General features: G+C 42.4%; 1 protein-coding gene across 1 annotated transcript; it reads right to left on the reverse strand.

Moving 5' to 3' along the window:
* Positions 1–15121: 15121 nt before the first annotated feature.
* Positions 15122–15830, reverse strand: LOC105731832 (double homeobox protein A-like). Its single transcript, XM_012473746.3, has one exon. It carries the CDS (start codon positions 15817–15819, stop codon positions 15181–15183), a length of 639 nt encoding a protein of 212 aa, XP_012329169.1. The 5' UTR covers positions 15820–15830; the 3' UTR covers positions 15122–15180.
* Between the last annotated feature and the right edge of the window lie 557 nt (positions 15831–16387).

A 16387-nucleotide genomic window follows, 5' to 3' on the forward strand; every position in this document is an offset into this window, starting at 1 on the left:
GAACTATGCATATTGTAGGGTCATGACCCCATAAGATATGCGTGCATGTGTACAAATACATAAAAGGAAAAAATTTTTAAAGACAAATAGTTAAAACAATATTAGGGGAAACTTATTTGAAGGACACCCTCTTCCCTTTCTCCCTATAGACATCTATTTTAACTTTTCATTAAATTCTTAAAACTGTATGCATGGCAAGTAATAATTTAAACAAATATTTGATTATTTCAGCATTTTTTTTTTTTTGCCAGCATTACCTTTTAGAGCCCAGTTTCCTTCCTGCAAAACACACTCATGTGTAAATTGGGACTGGTTTGGTTCATCTGATTTTTATTTGACGTTGCCACAGCCTGTTCACTCTGAAGGTTACATGCTTGGGAGAAATTTCATAACAAAATGGCAATCAGCCTAATGCTTCATTTTCTTAGCCAAGAAAGGATCTAAACCCTTCACACAACAGGAAGGGGCATGCCAGCCCAGGTACTTAAACCAACATTAGCATTCACCAAAAATACACTGATGCACCACACTCCCACTCTCACAGTGCCGTGAGCTCAGGCTTCCTTTGGGACATAGCTAGGGCTCTGTTTCTTATTCAGACCTTCATATCCAGCAGACCCTGTACCCCAGTTCTGCCCCTGGAATGGGACCCCCAGTTGCCATGTGCCCAGCTGAGTTCTAGCCAGAGAGTCCAGTTCCCTAGACCTCATCCCTGTCTTCTGGTGTACACAATTCTAACATGCATATGGCCACAGGCGGCCTTCAAGGCAACACCCCTCCCCCAACAGTGTTCCTAAGTTATTGTCACCCTGACTTACCCCGCAATCTGACAACTGGAGCGATTCCCTAACACCTTGAAGGAAACCTAAAGAACTTTTACCAATAACCTCAATATTGCAGATCAAGGCCAGTGCATACCTCACCTCTCTCCCACCTCCCTGGAGAAAACAGTGTCTAGAAATACATGGGCAGGGGCCCCAGGCTGCACACATCCCTCACAGGGCCCGATGCCACCTGTTTGGTGTTCCCAAAAGCTTTTTCCAGATAGAGCCACACAGGCCGTTCTAGTCCCTTAAATCCTAAACCTTCAACTGGGTTTATACATCGTATCAATTTTACTGGAGTTGTTAAGCATTTCATTATATGGTAAAAGTCACCCTGTGTTGGCCTAATAGACTCTCCAGACTGGCCCTCTGATACCTGTCCCAGCTCTATTCAGATTCCCAAACTCCTGCCCACACTGGTTCTCCCTCTGCCCATGTCTGCTTCCTATGGGTCACACTCAGCGGCAGCCCTAAGCTGCCGATTTTTCTCTAATTAGCCGTGCTGTCTCCCCTTTACTGAACTGAAAGCTCCCTCTGGGAAGGCCTAGGTCAAGGACCAGAGAAACTGGCACTGAATGGGGGCACATAGCAGGTGCTCCCTAGAGACTTGGGGAATGAAACTGGATCAGAGACATTACCAGACACCCTGAAAGCCCTTAATAGCCTAATAGGAATGTCATCCCTGAGCTCATCTGTAACACCTGATTCAAGTAATTTGTCATATAGTGTCTCCCAGTTAATAGCTTCTGGAATGTGGCTGGTAGGCATATTCCCCTTTGCCAGATCTTCTGTGCATATCTGAAATATAGTGCAAGTCCTCTAACCACAGAGGAATGTTGAAAGTTGAAAACATTATGTAGCACATGTTGGCCCTGCCTCTGCCCTCCCTGCCTTCTGGGTACCCACCACCCCTGGGCACCTACTGCTTCTTGAGCCCTCATAATCCCCAAAGGCCACTCTCATGTCTCCCCAGCTCACCCCAGTATCTCCAGGTCTCCTGCTTTAACAACCAATGTCCCCTTAAGTCTCCTTCCACTCCTCTTCATCCAACAATGGTCATGTTTTCCCATTTATATATTTCTGAGCAACAGAGGCAAGAACTCATTCCAGCCTCCCTCCAGGTTCCAACCAGTGACTGCATAGAACGGAGAAGATCCTTAAGTTGATTTTCCACTGTTTAAACTGGGACAGACTAAGATGTTCTAAATTCAAGTTGTTCAAGATTCTGGGGTAAACTGCCCCATGTACATTACACTGGAGGCTCATCCCTCAGCTCTGAACCCCTTCCTGGGTGGAGAAGTGGGGACAGAGACCCAGGGAAGCATGGGGCTTCCAAGACACTGAGGTGACTCTGGCTCAACCCTTGTCACGTGCTTTGGAGGGCCCCTCACCATGTGAGCACTCACAGCAGCACAGTCTCATCTTTGCAATACCTGGGAAGCATGTATTTTTAAACAAAGGAAATCCAGAGAGTCAGGCTTGAATATCTCCAAATGGACCCTCAGTCCTTGGAAACCTGTCTGCAGCTCAGCTTGAAAGGAGACTTTTCCCCTCAAGAACTTAGCATTCATGAAAATAAATTTTGTTCAGAAACTTGAAAACTATTTCAATTGCAGAAAAATATGTCCAAAGTTTTCTGCATGTGAATACACATACATGAAGGTACACACTCATTTGAAAAACTGGGGGAAAAGGCAGCTCAAAGAAAATCTGCATATTGTTAAAAAATGTAAATCAAGGCCAGAATGATGGCTCCTGTGTGTAATTCCCAGCACTTTGGAAGGCCAAGGTGGAAGGATTGCTTGAGGCCAGAAGTTCGAGATCCTCCTGGGCAACATAGCAAGACTCCATCTCTATCAAAAAAAGACAAAACTTCACCAGGCGTGGTGGTGTGTACCTGTAGTCCCAGCTATGTGGGAGATCGCTTGTGCCCAGGAGTTCATGGCTACAGTGAGCTATGATTGTGCCATTGCACTCAAGCCTGGGTGACAGAGCAAGACCTTGTCTATTAAAAAGAAATGTAATTCCAATTTCTTCAGGCACATATAAATTCAGCCTACTTAATATTCACCAGTGTCTTTCAGCAAGTGTGTCCATTCTTCTAAATTGCCAAATTTACTGACATAAAGTTGTTTATAATATCCCTTATTATCCTCTTAATAGTGATATTACCTCCCTCATACCTGGTACTGGTTGTTCATGTTTTCCTTTAAGTTTGGCAAGAGGTTTATCATTTTTCTTGACCTTCTCTCAGAACTAGCTTTTGATTTTCTCTATTAGTTCTGTGTATTTTTGTTCACAGATTTGCACTCTGATCTTTGTAATTTCCCTTCTTCTGCTCACATTTTTGGGTATTATTTGCTGTTTTTATTCTGCTTTTTTAAGGTGAAAGCTGAAGTCACTGACTGGAGATCTTTTCTAATATAGGCATCTTTCATGCTATAAATTTTCCCCTAAGTACAGCTTTAGCTGCAAAGCACTGTGAAATCCTGTATTATCATTTTCATTCAGTTTTAAATATTTCTAATATCTTTCATTTTTTTCTTTGACTTATTTTTTAAAAGTATATTATATAGTTTCCAAATAGTTGAAGATTTTCCAGATCTCTTTATGAATTTTTCACTTAATTCCATTGTGGTCAGCGAACATACTTTGTAGGACTTGAATGCACCTAAATATATTGACACTTGTTTTATGGCCTAGAATATATTCTATCTTCATAAATTTTCTACATGAATTTGACAAAAATGTGCATTCAGGTGGTGTTGGGTGGAATGACCTATAAAGTATCAATTTGGTCAAGTTGGTTTATACCATTGTCCGAGTTTTCTGTATCCTTATTGGTTTTCTATTTGTTTGGATTTTTCTATTCCTCCTTGCAGTTCTATCAATTTTTGTTTCATATATTTTGAAGTGCTGTTATTAGATGCATAAATGTTTACGAATATTGCCTCATTGATGAATTGACCCCATTATTATAAAACGACTATCTCTGGTAATATTCATTATTCTGAAATCTACTATGTTTGGCAATGTTGATACTAAAGTTGGTATTTTTTTATCCTTTTAAACCCATTCATATATTTATATTTAAAATATTTGTATCAGTCTTTAAATATGCAGATTAAGTTTTGGTGGTTAAAATTGGTTTCTTGTGGGCAGTATGTAGTTGGGTTTTGCATTTTTATCCAATGTGACAATATCTTTTTATTTAGGAGCTTACACCATTTCCACTTAATGTGATTATTGATATGATTGAGTTTAAAGCTACCATCTTGATATTTGTTTTCTATTCATCCCATCTGTTTTCTTTTTCTGTCTTCTTTTGGATTGAGTATTTATGTGATCTCTTTTGATGGCTTATTAGCTAGGCTCCATGGTGGTCAGGGTTTATAGAATGTGTGAAATAAAAAGAAAGATGTACATATTAGTCTCTGACCCTGGTTTCTGATGCAGGAACTCCTAAAACCCTTGTAGTGCCCTAGGCAATAGGAGTACTAGGAGCATCTTTTGTTCTAATATTTGGTCTTTGAGCCAGGTTCCTGACCCAGAGATCCTAAATCCCTTGGGATTTCCTGGGCAATAGGGGCATCTTTTGTTCTAATGAGGTGACCCTTGGTGGGCTCCTGGAGGGAGTTGGTCACCAGAAAGACCACACCAAGATTAGAAACCTGGAACTTTCAGCCCCATCCTCCATCCTCTGGGAGGGGAGAAGAACTGAAGATTGAGTGAATAATTAATCATGCCTATGTGATGAAGCCTCCATATAAAGTACAGGCTTTGTGGAGTTTCTGGAATAGTGAACATATCTACTTGCTGGAAGAATGGCACACCCCAACCCCACAGAGACAGAAACTCCTTCACTTGGGACCCTTCCGGACCTCACCTTATGTATCTCTTCATCTGACTGTTCTTCTGTATCTGTTGCAATGCCCTTTGTATAAGTTTGTAAATGTGTTTTCCTGAGTTCTGTGAGTCATCCTAGCAAATGCAAATGATAAAACCTGAGGAGGGGGATCATGGGAATATCCTAAGCCAGACAGAAGTTGTGAGTAACCTGGGACCCACTACTTGTGATTGGCATCTGAAGTCAGAGGCAGCATTGTGAGATTGAGCCCTTAACCTGTGAAATCTGTGCTAACTCCAGGTAGATACTGTCATAATTTAATTGAATTATAAGACAGCCAGTTGGTGTCCAAGGGAAAGTGGAGAAATGCCTGGTGTGGGAAAAACCATACACACACATTTGGTGTCAGAAGTGTTATGAATATAGAGAAGAAAACATTTTGTTTTTCCTGTACAGTATGCATTTTCACTTTCAAGGGTTATTACACTACTCATATAGTAAAAGAACACTTGAACAGCATAACTTAACGTTTCTTCCCTCCTGTCCCTTGTGCTATTGACATACATTTCACTTCTACGGATGTTATAAAACACGCTGTATTTTTGCTTTAAAAGTCTATGCCTTATAAAGAAATCTAAATAAGGGAGAAAAAGTCTGTACATTTACCCACGCAGTTACTATTTCTGCTACTCTTAATTTCTTCATGTAGATCCAGGATTACTCTGATATCATTTACCTCCTGCTTGAAGAACTTCCAACAGATACAGAACTTCCTCTATCTTGTTGAGTGCTGAACATTTTTTTTATATTCTTCTAATTATTAAGTTTTTTTCTTTCCTTTTTTTTTTGAATACCATTACTTGGAAACACTGATCCTTCCAGATCTTGCTTTTATACACAAGAGCAGCATTTAGTCTAGGGTTCATTTTCCCGATTAGCTAGGAAAGACCCTTCTCAGTCTACCCAATACTCTATGTTTTGAGGACCTCCAGGCTAGTATTGGGACGGAGTACTTTGCTCATCTCTGTGTGATCTCTGGCTACAGTTCCCTCTAGTCCTCTTAGGTGCCCCAGGTGGTTTCTCACGTGCATGCACTGAGCAGTACTCAATGGAACACTTGAGGATGACCCTCTGTGGATATCTAGAGTTCTCTCTGTAGAGCTGTCTCCTCTTCCATTCTCCATTCTGCAAAGTCTAGCCCAAAGTCTTGAGAGCCATTGTTTCATAAACTTTGTTTGGTTTGCATGTGTGTGTGTGTTGTTGTTTCCGGTAGGAGGATTGATCAATTCAGTCCCTGTTATTTCATATTGAGCAGAAGTGGAAGTCAGGACGGTTAATGTCATTTTAATATCTGTGACAGTGGTAGCCATACTAGAGTGAAAAATATAGAGGAGAAAGAAAACAAGATTTTATCTGCTCCTTAATCATATGATAAAATTGACTTGCAAGGGTATAAAGAACCAGGAGCAAAATACATGTAAATATTAACACCTTAGAAAGTCAAAGAAACAGAAACTTTAACCGAAAGAGTAGCAGAGTTTGCTGTGATACTGGTGAGGTAATAGGCAGTTACCAAAATGTGTAATCTGATACTGAATATAGAGGAATGGGCTTACAGTGGCCATCTGGAGGTCAGAGACCTGAGCCTACTCCAGTGTCATGGGCAAAAGTCAAGCTTTGTGCCCTGGCCAGGATCTTCACTGGTTAATAAACTCAGAACATTTTTGTCAAAAGCCCCAAATCACTCAAGTTGAGATGACACAATTGTTTTCTTATTGAATAGGTGCCTTTCTGATCCTAAAATATTTAAATTTAAGTATATAAATGATTAAATAAATCTATTTAAAAGTAACATGTTAAATTTTAAGAATAGCTGGACGCAGTGACTCACGCCTGTAATCCCAGCACTTTGAGAGGCTGAGGCAGTGGATCACCTGATGTCGGGAGTTTGAGACCAGCCTGACCAACATGGTGAAACCCCATCTCTACTAAAAATACAAAATTAGCCGGGCATGGTGGCTCATGCCTATAATCCCAGCTATTTGGGAGGCTGAGGCAGGAGAATCGCTTGAACCCAGGAGGCGGAGGTTGTGGTGAGCCAAGATTGCGCCATTGCACTCCAGACTGGGCAACAAGACTGAAATTCCATCTCAAAAAAATAAAAATAAAAATAATACTAATACATATAAATATTTGAACTGATATCATGTTTAAGAGAATTTTCAAATTAGAGTATAAAAAAATTAGACTTATGATTCTAATCTAGGATTTCTATTACTTTAGTCTTATAATTTTAAATTAAAAATTACAATAGGCTTTAAGTTTACAAAGAATAATGAAAGTAGGCCAGGTGCAGTGTCTCAAGCCTGTACTCCCAGCACTTTGGGAGTCCGAGGCAGAAGGACTGCTTAAAGCGAGCAGTTCGAGACCAGCTTGGGCAACATCATGAAACCTCGTCTCTAGAAAAAAAACATTTTTTTAAATTAGCTGAGCGTGGTCCCAGCTACTCAAGAGGCTGAGGTGAGAAGACCACTTGAGCCCAGGGGGCTTAGGCTGCAGTGAACTGTGATCTTACCACTATACTACAGCCTGGGTGAGAGGGCAAGATCCTGTCTCAAAAGGGAAAAAAAAGAACAAAAGAATACTGAAAGTTATACACACACACAAATAAATGTTTGACATATTTTTGAAAATTGTGAAACAGTTTAGAAGATAATGTTAATTACACAGTTGGAACTCTTTAAAAATAGAATGTACAGAATTTCAAAGGCAGTTTGGACATTTTAGGGGCCCCTTTAACATAACCCTAAATATTTGGTAGATTAACAAATAGAATGAAATCTGCAAGTTAAACTTAAAAGCTTAAGCCAGATGTAGTGGTGTGTGCCTGTAGTCCAGCTCCCTGCCCCACCAGCTACTTGGGAGGCTGAGGTGGAAGGATCACCTGAGCACAGGAGTTGGAGGGCAACATAGGCAACATAGTGAGACTGCCATCTCTAAAAATATGTATTAATAAGTAATTTTTAAAGGATGTGTAGTTTTTGAAAAGCTTAAGGGAAAATTAGTTTTCAATTTAAAACATTCACATAAAATTTAAAACAAAAGTAGAATCTGAATAGTCTTTTCTATGTCAATGTTCCCCTGCTTTCCTCAGAATACCAAAAACTGCTCACTGACAGGAAGAGTCCCAGGCCTAAGCACGATGTGGAAACGATTGCTCTAAGCTGTGGTCAGTCACCGAAAGGTAACTCTGAACCAGGCACCATCCTTTACAGATTTGCTCACTGAATTGTCTCAATAGCTCTCTGCCGCAGGGATTATTTTTAGTCCTAGTTTTACCAGAGAAGTGACTAAGGCTCCCCAGCCAGGACGTGGCAGAGCCGGAGTTCACAAAGTCCATGCTCTTAATCACTGTGGCATGTGCAGTGTAGTCCCTCTGCATTTCGTTTGTTTTACTTTGTTTTCAAAGAGTATTACAGCAGCAACATACAGGGTGGATTGATGAGAAGACAGAGTTCGGGAAGCCAGGTGGGAATGGTGGCCCCGTCCATGTGATGCAAGAAGGGCATGTCCTATGACTGTTGCTGGAGTTGGAGAAAGAGGACAGGCCTGAGAGGAAAGTTGGGAGAGGGCTATTTGGGAGATGCCCATTAGATTAGATGAGAGAAAACAGTGACTCTAGGTCACTCCCAGGAGTTGCCGGGGGGAGGGGACTGCGGAGGACGGTGGAGGCTTAGGTGGAGAGAAGGAGAAGGTTTAGGAGGAGGAGAAGAGGATCGAATCTGAGTGCCTGCAGAAGCAGCCAGGGAACAGCTAGACATGGGAGTCTGAAGGTTAGGACAAAGATAGGTTTTAAAAAACTGGAAAGGCAAAATATGTATTGGCACTCATAGCACAATGAAAAGAATGTTGTTAATCCAATTCAAGCCATAACTAGTTTTTGGCTTAAGGTAAAGGTTTTGTTTTGGATTTGTTTGCTAATTTTTACATATCTAAGTCTCTAAGGGCTAACATGGAATCACTGTGTGAACTAAAGCTGCCTTTCACAACCACCCCAAAGAGAAAACACCAGAGGCAACTACTGTATATACAACTATATCCAAAAAGCAGCATGGCCTCATTACTCAGGGGGCAGAAACAGAGCATTCCCCAAAGCAACTATGGGCAATGCCTATGCTGTGTGCAACAGGAGAATAAATAGAGACCTAGTACCTGCCTTCAAGGGGATACCAACATCCCTTTGTTCCTGGCATTCAGGTATCTGCCATCCACAAACAGGCTAAGTAGGTCAGTCCAATCTGTATTAATACGTTCTGAAATATCTTCCATAATTTAGGATCTGGTCTTGCCTTGAAGTTGCCAGGTTCTAGAAACTTTGTTATTTCTACTTTTGTTCACTTGGATCATCAAAGGGATAGAACACATAATCATTTTTCCATTGTATTAGCAGGACACATCACAGTTGCTGAGAAGTAGTAATTGAGTTTATCAAATACAATTACATCCACTCTGCCCACCTCCTCCTCAGTTTGCCTTTCTCAATCAGGAAGAACTAACTCTACCTCTCACAAAGGACCCTTGCATATTTGAATGGCTTCCCAGGAGTCTTTGAGTGGCATATAATTACACTTAATTTAATTTTTTTGTCATTAGTCCCAGAGGCTTTGATCCAAGGTCTCTGTTATTCTGATATAAGGAAAATAAGGCTCCACCTAAAATTAAATATTTGCCTTTGCATTCGGTTTGCTGTTCATTGTACAAGTAATCTTCTGTTAGAATCTTTGGTTTCCAGCAGCCATTTCTGGGCTTGGCATCTCTCCAGTTTCTTGTGTTTCCCCATCAGTTGTCAGGTCACCAGGAGCCTGAGCAAACTCAGGTTTCATGAAAACTTCTAGATCAAGGTCTCAGGGGGTGACAAAGAAGGGAATCTTACATCTGTCTTGTTTTTCATGTGAGTCCAGAAATCCTCAGACCTTGAACAATGGGAATGGGGTGCTTCTGTTGAAGATGCAAATTGCTAGACAAAAAATAAAGCTCTTGCTTATTTGGTTTCAGGCAACATAACCAACGTAAATCACAATCTGGCCCACCTTCCATTTGTAAACCGACGTTCATTAAATATTTACAGCATGAAAGCACATTGTACCTGTCCTGAAGGACCTAATAGTGTAAAAAAATCGGTAATAGTAGGAAGCCAAACAGAATGCAGGCTGTCAGAGATGCAAAAAAATAAACAGAGGGACTTCAGGAAGAGAAACTAACTTACCAGGCCATTCCTCTTCAGCTTTTGGACAAAACCCCTCTCTTTCCTTGGTGGCAAAGCCAACCATCACGTTGTCCTCAACTCCTCATTGTCACTTTTCTTTAGGGAGTGCCTAGACTTTCCACACTTAGATTGAGGGGTTTATCGACCAGACCAAATGACTTCCTTTTCACCGTAATTCCTGGCACCATCTTGGGAGAATTGTTTATCATGTAAATGACACTGAACATCCTAGTTTCCAGGTCCTTAACATTCTCAACTCCAGTGACTCTTCCCTTTCTATACTGGCGCCCACCCTCCTAGTTACATCTTCAACACCAACAAGAACTACCTCATCATTCAAGTCTTCGTCTCAATTGCACACCAGATCAGAGCCTCTCATCCCTCCAGCTCTCACTCAGGTCCTCCCACTACACTTACTCTCTGCCCTTACACCTTGGCCTCTGAGCTCCTGACTCTACCTGGCTCTCCATATCTACCTGCACCATCTAACTTCACTTCCACATCCAGCCAATACCCTACCAGGTTCCACTTCAGTTGTTCTCTTGTCCGCCACCTTGGCACTGTCCTCTTCTTGTCTTTCTATCATATCTACCCCCAATAAACTCCAAATCCTGCATTGATTTAAATATCCTCCTTCTAGACAGGGGTTAATTTTTGGACTGCTAGAAAATATCTCACCATGGGGAAGAATGATGTCCCACAAATTTATGGTGTCAGCTGTACCATCAACACTTCTGGCTGCTCCTCAATTGTCTTCTCAAGGACTCTTCTAAACACATATGTTTTTCCTCAAGTTCCCAACCCAATTTCCCTTCTCTTAGTTGTCCCTAATTCTTATTTTACAGAAACATAAATAAATATCTCCCAACTCCCTCCCCCTCCCATCACCACCCCATAGAAATCCGACTCCATATGTCCTTCACCGTACCCTTCCTCAAAGGAAGGGATATCTGGATGTTCAGATGTATCTGTTGTCACTGACTCCTCAAAGACCTGGCTACCTCTTTGATGACTGTCAGCCTCTGGATTCCCACTGGATTCTTTACTTCTTTCCGTGAACAAGCTCATGCATCTTCTCTTTTTAAAAAGTGTTGGTCAGGCACAGTGGCTCAACATCTGTAATCCCGGCACTTTGGGAGGCCAAGATGGGAGGATCGCTTGAGCCCAGGAATTTGAAACCAGCCTGAACAACATGATGAAATCCCATCTCTACAAAAAAATAGAAAAGTGAGCCAGGTGTGGTGGTGCATGCCTATAGTCCCAGCTACTCAGGAGGCTGAGGTGGGAGGATCACCTGAGCCCAGGAGGTTTAGGCTGCAGTGACCTATTATTGTACCACTACACTCCAGCCTGGGTAACAGAGTGAGACCCTGGCAAAAAAAAAGTCTCCTTCAACCCATCCCTCTTTCCCGCTGTCACCACAGAGCACACCATTCTTTCGCAGCCAAGCTCGTGGGACACATGGTCTACAGTTTCAGCCTCCACTTTCTCACCTACATTTCCTCCCCAAGGTGAGCACCACCAGCTTCCACCCCTCTCAGCTACGAAAAGTGCCTAGTCCACATCTACATTTAGATGTCTAATGGACGGCTCAAACTCAACACGTCCAAAGCTGAACGTCTGATGATGATTTTTGAACCCAAACCTTTTCACCCATAGTCTTCACCACTTCCGTTGAGGGCAAAGCCATCCTAGTTGCTCATGCTAAGAAATACAAAGTTCACCTTTTTCTTCTTTTTTTTTTTTTTTTTTTGCCCTACACATCCCAATCTCTCAGGATTTCTTATGGCTTTGCCTTCAAAGTATATCCAAAATTTGACCACTTCTGACCGCCTCCCTGCCATCACCCTGACCCAAGCTGCCTGGATTCCTACAACAGCAGGTCTCCCTGTGTGACCCCACCCTCCCCACACCCTATTATCAACAGGGTAGCCAGAGCATAATTTAGACCATGTTATTCCCTGACTCAAAACTCTCCAAGGTCCCCAAAAACCAAGTTCCTTCCATAGCCTACAAGGCCCTGGAAGATTTGCCTCTACTTTACCCTTACCTCCCTGAGTTTATCTCCTGCTACTCTCCCTCACATACCCACCCCAGCTGCCTTCCTCGGTAGTTTTTAGAGCATGCCAGGCGTGGCTCACCTTAAGGCCTTTTTAATGGCTATGCTCTTTCTCTAAAATGCTTTTTTCAGATATTTACATGGTCAGCCCCTGAACTGCTTTCAAGTATTTGCTTGACCACCATATTTAAAATTGAACCCCCTGCCCAACATTCCTGATTTCCTTTGTATAGGTTCTACTTTTTTTAATCTACAGCTCTTACCTATAAATATAAATGTACATCTAACATGCTACAAGTATACTTGTTTGTTGCATTCATTCTTTGTTAGCTATCTTCCCCCTCTAGAATGGAATTATTCACTTGGATAGCCTAAGCCCTAAGAACAGTGCCTGGCATATAGTAGGCACTCATATATACATATATATGGAAAATATATCAAATTGCCAATGTCCCCAGTGACCTGCTGAACCCAAAAGAAACTTTCCGGTCCTCACCTTGGATATCTCTGCAATTCTGACAGTGCTAACCACCGCATCTTCTTTGAACCTCTCTCCTCCTTTAATTTTCTTTCTCTGTCTCAGGCCACTCCTCCCTTGTCTCTTTTGTACATCTCTTTAAGTACTGAGTACCATTAGCTATATCTTAAATCCTCCCTCATTCTTCACATTCTAAAAATAAAAATAAAAAAATAAAAAATAAATCACCCACACCCAAGGTGTCACTGCCACCTGAACACTGAACAACTCTAAAATATATACCTCCACACAGATCTCTCTCAAGTTTCAGACCTAGCCAACCAACTGATTAACAGACAATTGCAAATTCAACATGGCCAAGCAGCTCCTCGTCCAGAGCTTGCTTTTTGAGTGAGCACCATTCACCCAGTTGGCCAAGCCAGAAACCAAGGAGTGGTCCTCTGCCATTTCCTCTCTCTGACCCTCCACATCTGATTGATCACCAATCCCCTCATCACTGCCACCTCCTGATAATCTCTTATCTGAACTGCCATCACAGGCTCCACCAGTCTCTCTGCTTCTGAATCTCACCCCTCCAGGCCATCCTCCACAGTGTTTCAACTTGCTTGCCTCTCAGTCATCTACAGGGAAAATCTAAACTCCCCTTGGGCAGAGATGCCAGGCCCTTCACACAGGCCCTCTAGGTAAGGCTCATCTCCAGCCACCACCCTTCCTCCAAGAGTCCTGGACCACATGCCTACTCTCCTGAGGGTGCCTCCGTGCCCTTGTGGGTGCTTCTCCCTCTGATGTTTAAGTCCCTTCAGTGCCCATCTGTCTCTACACATCTCACCATTTGAAGCTCAGATGCCATGCCTTCTAAGAAGCTTCGTCCAACTCCTTCAAGCCACTCAAAGCATCCCACCTAGGTGCCCACCATATTTTGTATATACCTCCACCATGGCAATGACCATGTGGTCTTCTAATTCTAATAAACCTTCCCTATTGGCCTCTCATGTGGGCTGTGAGGGTCCAGTATAATAAGGAAAAGGGCTCCATAAGCTGTAAAACCTCAAATAGCCATTTGTCACTGAGGGAAGCAGAACCAATAGGGAGACATACAAAGAAACAATTATAATGAGGTTATTACTTTTGTGAAGTGATAGATATGGAAATTGAGGCTCAGAGACCCTATGCAACTTCAACAAGAAGCAAGGAACAAGAAGCAAGACTTGGATCTAAGCATCCTGGTGACTAAGGAGTATCAGTCAGGGTTCAAGTCAAGAAAGTAGAATCTACTCTTGGGTGTTGGGTTTTTAAGCAAAAAGGCCATAACATAGAGAATTTGATGACTACAGAATGAATTATGGACACGGGAGGAGAAGAGGGCCCTAGACTGGGCCATCAGAAGTGATATTCAGAACCGTGACACCTAACTCACTCACCAGGGGAGATGCCATCTCTGCCATAATCAGGAAGGCAGAGAATCAAAGCTCAGCACACAGAATTGTTGAAATCAAGAACACACTGCCAAATTTCCAATCTCAGGAGTGGGGAGCCATTACACTTCTGCTGCTGTGCCATGAAGCCTGTGAAGCTAACAGCCGGACATTGAGTCACCACTGCAGGAATGCCCATACCTTAGAGATGTGCTGGCCACCAGCAAGAGCCAGCACAGCATGAAGATGGCCTCTGCTCCATGTCCGCTTTCTAGAGAGACGCATTGATGCATCGGATGGTGGAAACTGATTTAAATCCAGAATACGAGGAGCAGGAGAATCTAGGAAATGCCATTTTCAATTTTCCAGCCTCTTAGGTACAGAAAGACACAGGAGCTTGAAATAGATGCTAACTGTGTGGGTCCACAGCAGCCCCACACACCGCAAAGGTGGAAATACACTAAGTGATGTGCATCTTACTTACCATGGCAATGTACCTCTAGCAGAAGACAAAAGTTTTGTGTGTTGTTTTAGAACAAAGAGCTGAGAGATGTTTCAGTTCATGGGGAAAAGATAAAGATTTTCCTAATATGAATTGCTGAAAAATGTCTTATAGAAGTGTGGAGACCTTCCATAGTGGACATTGTGCAATGCTCAATGAAACACACATTGTTTATCTTCAGTGTAAGTTTCATAGCAGACACAGAAGGAGAATTGACATACTGGTTCTTGAAGTGACTTTTAAAAAGGCAGCGGCATAATATGGACCTGGAATCAGGGATCTCACTTGTCCCCATATCTGACATTAGATTGACTCCTGGGTTGGCCATGTTCAAACTGCACTGCTCAGAGTCTGTGGGTTCCATGGCGGAGACAGGGTGTCGGGCAAGTGAGAAGAGGGTGTGCTGAGCCATCCTCTAGGCCCCTTCTACCAAAACAGCCAGAGCTGTATCTGTTTTATCTGAAGTCTACATAAATTTTCCTTTAGAAAAGGGCTTCATTGCTTCTGAAAATATTTGAAAATTAGTCTTTAACTATCTCTTCTTTTGATATATGATCCCATGGCAGCATATGGAGACTATTGCTTTATTTATTTATTTATTTATTTATTTCTTCTTTTTTTAATTGACAGTGGATTTTGCATCAAGATGTGAGTAATCAGTTATTTATGATACTGGGACAGATTGTGCCTTCAGTCTCTTGCCTTGGCACCTGGGCAACTTTCTTCCCCCAGACTGTGAGAGATTTGGGGCCCAACTGATAATATAAAGTATGCTGAACTTGAACATGTTCACCATGTTCTGGCTCTAGAGGAATGAGAGTCACTAGGGAAGTTGGTGCCATTTTGTGTATCTTCTGCACCTTGCAGTCCCTCAGAAATCTTGCCCTGGTCTTCTGGTTCTAAGGACACAAGTTTCCTTTTTCTCTGGAGATGCAATCTAGATCTTCGATTTTGGAACCAAATTTGGACTCTTGACTCTGGAACACCAATTTCCTTAGCAAGTTGTTCTCTGTAATCAATCCCAGGGTATGGGTTTTTCATAAATGCCTCGATGAGAGTGCGTAATTGAGAGGGGCTGTAGATGGTACGACACCGTCTGGCTTCTCTACTTTGAAACTCCATATCAGGTTGGTCTTGCCCATGGCTCTGGCTTGATTCTAAAGTCTCAGGTCCTGGTCTTTTCTGGAATCTGAACCTAGCTCTTTGATTCTGAAACCAAATCTGGATTCTGGACTCTTCTGTGTTGATTTCTAAAGCAAGTTTTTGTTTGGTAGCATAACCTGGGTAAGGCTTTTGATTGAAGGTATTGATGAGGATTTTCAATTGATCTTCTGTGAATTTGGTGCAACTGCGCCTATGATTTGCTCCTACCATCTTGTGTGAAAGGTGTCTTCGGCCACGCTGGAAGAGTCCTGGAGGCTGAGCCATTGTCTCGAGACCATCGCTCTTAAAAGTCATTTTTTTTTTTTTTTTTTTTTTTTTTTTTTGGTAGAGACAGAGTCTCACTACCATTGCCCAGGCTGATCTTCAACTTCTGGCCTCAAGGGATCCTCCCCTCTCAGCCTCCCAAAGTGCTGGGATTACAGGTGTGAGCCACTGCACCTGGCCTAAGTCATTTATTAAACCTAGCTCTGGTAGGCCTGGTAGGAGCCAGAGTGTGAGGTTTTACACTGGCCTACAAGATCAGAATTCTGTTCAGCTGATTCAGACTGATCTAAAAGCTTATGAGTGGCTCACTGTAGCCAATTCCATGGCTGCCCTGTCCAGACAGCAAATTCTGTGCTTTTTTCTCCACCATTGCCCACAAAACCCAGCTCCAGGCTGGGACTATGACACAAAACCAGTCAGCATGGCAGGGTACAAAAGAAGCTTGGAGATCCTCTAGCCCAGTATTTTCATTTCACAGGTGAGAAAACTGAAGTCTGGAGGGAGGAGGGGACTCAGTCAGCAGCAGAGCTAGGACCTCTCCCCAAACGCCAACTCTTCTGTAGGCTCT

This window comes from Aotus nancymaae, unplaced genomic scaffold (assembly GCF_030222135.1).
Source record: "Aotus nancymaae isolate 86718 unplaced genomic scaffold, 86718_ANA_hifiasm-v0.15.2.pri h1tg000057l, whole genome shotgun sequence".
Classification (NCBI taxonomy): domain Eukaryota; kingdom Metazoa; phylum Chordata; class Mammalia; order Primates; family Aotidae; genus Aotus; species Aotus nancymaae.

Coding starts and splice junctions, on each gene's coding strand:
- LOC105731832 (XM_012473746.3), bottom strand. CDS start 15,819: ATGGCTCAGCCTCCAGGACTCTTCCAGCGTGGCCGAAGACACCTTTCA.